General features: G+C 39.3%; 1 protein-coding gene across 7 annotated transcripts in view; it reads left to right on the top strand.

Moving 5' to 3' along the window:
• The first annotated feature begins 88 nt into the window (after nucleotides 1-88).
• usp19 (ubiquitin specific peptidase 19) overlaps nucleotides 89-6,560 on the top strand; it is a 26,612-nt gene continuing 20,140 nt past the window's right edge. For 3 of the 7 annotated variants that reach the window (XM_032519774.1, XM_032519773.1, XM_032519772.1), the window contains exons 1-2: nucleotides 90-456; nucleotides 1,565-1,955. In XM_032519774.1, coding sequence (XP_032375665.1) covers nucleotides 1,730-1,955 — 226 coding nt within the window. In that variant the 5' untranslated portion in view covers nucleotides 90-456; nucleotides 1,565-1,729. Of the gene's footprint in view, nucleotides 457-1,564; nucleotides 1,956-5,995; nucleotides 6,147-6,560 lie in introns of those variants that run through there. The other 4 variants (XM_032519771.1, XM_032519770.1, XM_032519776.1 and 1 more) reach the window with 3 other exon arrangements.

The raw sequence follows: 6,560 nt of genomic DNA, 5'->3' as shown, positions 1-6,560 counted from the left end.
TGTGTGTGTGTGTGTGTGTGTGTGTGTGTGTGAAAGAGAGGTAGCGAAAGGAAGAGCTTCAGATGACGTGAACGCGCCAGCCAGGAAGTGCTCTATGCGCGCACTCGTTTCACGTTTGGTCCGTTCGGCCGGGTGGCAGTAGCTTGTGTAATTAATTTGTTCCAAACAAAGTGAGACTCACCCCGCAGAGGCCGGATGATACAAACAGACTAGACAGTTTTTCCAACTGTTGTCTTTTGTTTGAATCTCTGAAACACATAGTATAACGTTACCAGACATGGGTCCCGGATAAAGGAAAGAATATTCCAGAAACACCGTGAACTGCGGGGTTTCGAGTGCGGGCAGGAGCGGCGCGGCCCGCCGCCGTGAAGGAGCTTAGCAGCCGGGAGAAGCAGAAGGAGTCGCCGGCAATTGTGTTTCAGAAACGGAATTCACTTCTCGCCAAATTGAAGCCCCGTAAGTCTCCCGTTTTAATGTCAATAATAATTTGGCATTTAATCACAACCGAGCGCCAGGTGTTAGGGGATGTCATTTTATGTTGTCTAAAATAGGTAACGTTAGCAATATCAACCCTTTCAGCTAGTGTTAGCTTGATATGGCTAATGGCGTTAGCTTCTCGAAGACTGTAGGAGCGTTTGATTGCATTACCTGTCCTGCGCTCTGTTGGGATATTGGAGATCAGGAAAGTGATCGCACTGATAAACGACCATTACAATTCTCTCTTATGTTATGCAGTAATAAAATAGTTATGTGGGCAGTTATTTCTAATCAGTAATGTCAATACAGCTATTTTAGATACAGTATTTGAACCCTAATGTGCAGCACAATAATTGTATTGTCCTACACTCTTCAACGTCGATTACATTAAAGTCATATCGTAATGCAATTAAATAAAAATACTTTGCTAAATCCAATAAATGGGGTTGACAAAACATCGGTAAAAAATAACCTTAGGTCAACGCTACGTGTTAGTGTGTATCATTATAGATAGGCTATGTAGGACTTATGTATCATTATAGATAGACACATGACAGTCCAAAACACTTGTGCCTTAAAATAAACGAACCTCTGTAGTCGGCAGGCTAACTTACCAGTTACCAAGCTAACAACTCTGTGGACGGGTAGCTGCATTGTTAAGCTTGCTAGCTAGCTTAATCAACATCACCCATGTTTTTAGTATACGATCTGTACTGTAAGATGGCTGATGGTTGCTGTCCTTTGTTTGTCATCTGACCGTCCATAGCAACTTGCGGTTTGTCCAAGCTAGCAACTTGCTGTTTCTATGCTAAGGAAACAAGGCAAGGCTCAACGTTGGTCTAGTTCAGCTAATGTTATGTGCTGCCATATGATTCCTTTTGTGAGACATAATGTCCATCCTTCGTTCTGCATTGTTGTGGTTATTTAAAACCTGCTTTTAACAGTGAACCACTCCCCCTCCCTTTGTGTGTGTGTGTGTGTGTGTATTTACACTGTTAAACCTTGCACATAGCACATATTTATGTCAGAGACTATGGACATTATTACTATTTACCCCACTTGACTGTCAAATGTTCATCTGCCTCAGGTCCCCATTCCTAACTACCCTTCCTGATTCTGTTCTGGGAGAGTTCAGACCAGTATCATCGCCAAGATAGCCGGGTCAGGCAGAAAGAGGCACACCTCAGATCCAGACCCCAGCAGCGGTAGCGATTCAGGCGACGGGCGGCCTGTTAGTGCCAAGTGCCTGAAGATGGCCAGCAGCGGTGGCAGTGGTGTGGCTGGTAATGAGACAGTGGGCCGGCATGGTGGGGCTCAGCACAGAGGAGGCAGCGGTAGGGACAACAGTTCAGACCTGTCCTCCAGTACCAGTAAGAAGAAACAGAAGGACCGGGCCAACCAGGAGAGCAGAGAGGCCAAGAGGGCCACCGCAACAGCCGCTGCAGCAGTAGATGGGGTCATTGCAGAGGTCAAGAAAGGTAAGCTGGACTAAACGTGTTGTGCAAGTTATACAATTGTAATTGAGTATTGAGCTGATTATTTGTTGTGTTTATTAAAAAACAGATCAAATGGAAAAACAAATTATAACAAGTATATATACTGCAGTATAGATACTGCAGTATATTATAATATACATAATGCAAAGATGACAGGGCATTTTAGTTGTTACCATTTGCATTATAGTGCGGTTTACACCCGTTTGATAATTGTTGCACACCCGTGTTAACGGAAAAGCTGAGTGTATTTTGTTTACTGAATGTAAAAAGAACTTCACAGGGCAACTTTTAATAATGAAAAAATAATAATACCACAATTTGTGTTTGGAACATGGAAACAACTAGTGCTTTTATCTGCTTGCAGAATAACAACTTTACTCTGGAGTTGTCCTGCTCACATGTGTTCACCATTCTGTCATAAAAAGACAACATGCTGCATGTTGTCTTCTCTTATGCAGTGTTGTCCTTTTGCTGTTAATTTCATCCAATTCATGCTGTTGGCTACATTCATACACATGTGGATCAGCTCCCTTTAAACGCTTGTATGCCTTTCAATGAAGCGCTTGTGGCTGCATTTTTTTGTAGGAGGAGGGCAGTTGACAATATTTTTTTTCTTTCTTTTTAAAAACATTCCCACACAGACATTTGATACTTAATACTTAATAAACCCTGCTTTGTGTTTTTTAAAGATACAGGGATGTGTCTTATACAGCTGGAAATCATACAGGACAAATCTTTTTCTTTAGGAATTTAAAAAGGGAGGGAACTGTAGGGTGTCTTACCTGATCATTACATTCTAATTATTGGTATTAAGTATTTAGCATAATCCTTGTACAAGTCTTGTACCGTAATTTAGATTTGTGGTTTCCCTTCACTTGAGGTACATATTTTATTTATTCAGGTTTATCTGCTTGTTTATCCTTGCAGGTGTTCAAATGGAAAAACACCTTGCTTCCTCATCCTTTATTGGTTCGGAATTATTGCACTATTGCGATAGCATTCCAGACAGAACTGGTTTATTAAATGTTGAATACCTGCCAGTACTGAAGACCAATCAAGTGTTGCTAAATCAACTGAAATGTGTTTTAAAAGTAAAGCTTAGATGTACATAACCCAGCATGTAATCACGTGGGAACTCTATATGTCTAAAGTAAAAAGGGTACATCTTTCATTCAGCCCAATATTGTTAAACAGGTGTTATTCAGGAATTACATAACTACTAGATATACACATTTGTCTGGGCTAAGCACTGTGTAGAGCTGAATTTTCTCTCTCTCTCTCTCTCTCTCTCTCTCTCTCTCTCTCTCTCTCTCTCTCTCTCTCTACCTTATATTAATATATATATATATATATATATATATATATATATATATATATATAAATAAATCGCCCACCACTCACTTAGTTTATTTAGTGTTAAGTAATGGTGGAAAGTTGCAAAAAGTAAATAAGGCATAATATCTGTTTGGAAAGTAATTTTGGGTTCGGAAAGTAAATTGTGTATCTAAATTTGTACAAATATATAATAAGATCAGAGGTCAAAGTAAAGCTTTAACAAAGGCTCTTATGTTGATGACAACACCTAGCTGATTCTGCATTTCATAATTAATAGGGATGGGAATTTCTGGGCACCTCACTTTTTTTTTTTATATGTAAATTTCCATGCTTGATTTAAAAAGAAATTACACATAAATCTGATTTGTTAGAGTTTGACATATCCAGTATTTGTCACATGATAATTTAATGAAATTTCTATGTCTACTGAGGTTTTTATTTTGTAGTCATTCCATGCTTACGCCTTAAACATGCTTGTGAAAGTCACCTTCTCTCTCAGGAATCTTCCATGTCAGAGGCTCAGTCATGTTTAAAGGAGGAGAAGTGGCTTCTTCGTCAGATGTAATGAGATAAAGTAGATCAACAGCCTTTATGTGTTTTGCCTAGTTATTTTATGCATGTCTTATTAGATCATGTGTGTATATATACAAAACTTATTTTATTCCTTTTGGCCATTTTTGTGTGTTTTTTTTCTGCACTCTTGCCTAAAGTCTAAGTTGTCTATTATCCCATCCTCTTTCGATCACTCTGTTTTCTGCATTGTCTGGAGACATCGTTCTAGAGAGAATTGTGATGCTTCTAAGACAAGATTATTTTTCCCACCACTAATAATTAACCAGGAACAGTTCCAGTATAGATACTTCACATTGGATCAATGCATTCTTTGTCAGATTCTCCATTATGCTGGAGCTGGGGTCTGTTCTCATACAATCATACCACGTTCATAGACTACACTTGCTTATGCAGTTAACACAGGTGCATGAGTGTTTTGACTTTGTTTGAGTGTATCGACAGTGTGCTTTATCATATTGGTTCCCACTAAAGAGCCGCATGTGTGTTCCAAAGTTTGTGTAACTGGTTTACATGCTGTAATTTTTGCTAAGCGAGCGTGAGCCCCTTATCTGTGCTACTTGGGTTTGTCATTAGAAGGCCTTTACTCTCTTTCTGTTTCTTCACCATCTTCTTCCAATACATGCCAATGCTAACCCTCTTAGTACACACTATGGTAAACGTTTAAACCATTTCTCACTGGTTGTCTTACTTTGCTGTCAGCAGCGCTCTTATCCATATTAATGGAAATTATCAGGCTTAATATAAAATATTTGTCACCGGCGGAAATAAGCACTAGACTGATAAACCGCCCAGGACAATATGTCGGCCGATTGTTGGCTTCTTGCATGTCGGTCAACAACACGCAATTGCAGAAGAGAAATAGGTTTTAGGGTTAACAGGGTTACCACTACATAGTTCCTCCACGAGATGGCACTTATGAGCTTAACATGTATCCAGGTCAAAAGATTGTTTTAAATTGATTGAGGTTGTATCGGCCGATACGCGGCTGCTGTGTTCGCCGATCGTTTTCCCCCTCCATTATTTACAGCCAGGCGTCCACGGGCAGCTCCGTGTTGCTGGAGACGCTGCAGTTCACATGCAGACTGTGCACTGCCCCTCCATCACTAGCACCTTGCGCCATGGCAGTCTTCAATTACAAATCAAGCACTTTATTTCAATAGCTACTTTTTCAGGTTTATTGTTTTCTTAAATTATTATAATGTATTGACAAAGGACACTTAGTGATCACCTGATTATTTCTCTTATAATATGTCAGCATGCAATGCATCATCAAGGCTGTGTTGTAGATGTTGATGAAAGCCTTTTACCCTTGCACAATGAACCATATGCAGTGCAGCCATCCTTATGATGCACATTGCACACATCGTTTGAGTGAAAGGAATGTAAGATGATTGCAGAAGCGACACTGGTCTGTGTTTTTGTTTGTTATTTTTAAAGAAATGGCAGAGCAGATTCCGAAAACAAATCTAGTGTGGCAGAGTTTACATTTAAAAAAAATTTAAATTGAGGGAGCAAAAGCAGTATCGGCTCCAAATATCGGCAGCCGATACCAGTCATTCTGTCATATATATACATATATATATATATATATATATATATATAATATTTAACTCCCACATATTGGTACCTGTATCATCTTCAAATATCAATGGGGATTTTAATAAAGGTATTACAAATGGCAGGTAAATTGTTGCCATTTCCATCCCTGTATGCTGTTTTTTTTATACAAGAGATTTGATACTTCTTGCAGTGATATGTGGTGTGTATGTGCATCATGATAAGACTGATCGTTTTTTTTTTTTTTTAAGAGACAGTTTTATTGATTATCCTCCCATTATTCATTTATACCTTGAGGTGCAGATAGAAATGCTAAGTCCACTCTGCTAGTCTTTCCTGCGCCATTAATGGACTTACTGGCCTAAACTGTGGGAATCTGGATAAGTGGCCAATTTACTTTTGCTAATACTGTGTTCATGTCATGAACGGTGTGGTGTTCAACCCAGTCCTGAGAGTAAACTGTGGCGTGGCTTCACTGGAAATGCAACTGTCATCAGCTGCAAGGGATTGGGTGTTGCTTGTGACCTTTTAAGTTTGAGAGACGGGGTGAGATAGAGTGAAGAAGTGAGTTGACGGGTTCGCTGTTGAAGACTAAATTGAAATATGGGTGTGTGAAAGATCCATACATGACTTCTTTGCTGACTATACTTTTGGGATGATAAGTTATTTATAATAGCTGCTTCAACTTTGAGGTCACTATGGAGAATGGTACGTGTTTGATCTGTTGTACATGTTAGAATATTTTAATCGGGTTTCCACTCTTAATTCTGCCTCGAAAAGCGTTTGTGTGGCTTGATGGCATGTTGATCATTTGACATTGTTTACTTGGTATACAGTTTGTATGGCGCAGACAAATTTAGATGACCCGTCTGTGATTGCCGAGTTCACTGTACGGTCCTTTTTGGTCTGTGACTGAGTTCCCTGGACTGACCCACATATGAGTGCAATGATATGCCCTATGTAAATTTATGATCTGGTACATTTTCAATATGTATTTATGTATTTATGTATGTATGTATGTATGTATGTACTCTCTGAGGGTAGAAGAGATACAGTATGTTCACCACTTATCTTACTTAAACTCCTGATTGGCCTTCTCTCTCTCTCTCTCTCTCTCTCTCT

This window comes from Etheostoma spectabile, chromosome 7 (assembly GCF_008692095.1).
Source record: "Etheostoma spectabile isolate EspeVRDwgs_2016 chromosome 7, UIUC_Espe_1.0, whole genome shotgun sequence".
Lineage (NCBI taxonomy): Eukaryota > Metazoa > Chordata > Actinopteri > Perciformes > Percidae > Etheostoma > Etheostoma spectabile.
Note: the sequence above shows the minus strand (reverse complement) of the source record. Positions and strands in the feature narration are given on the sequence as shown.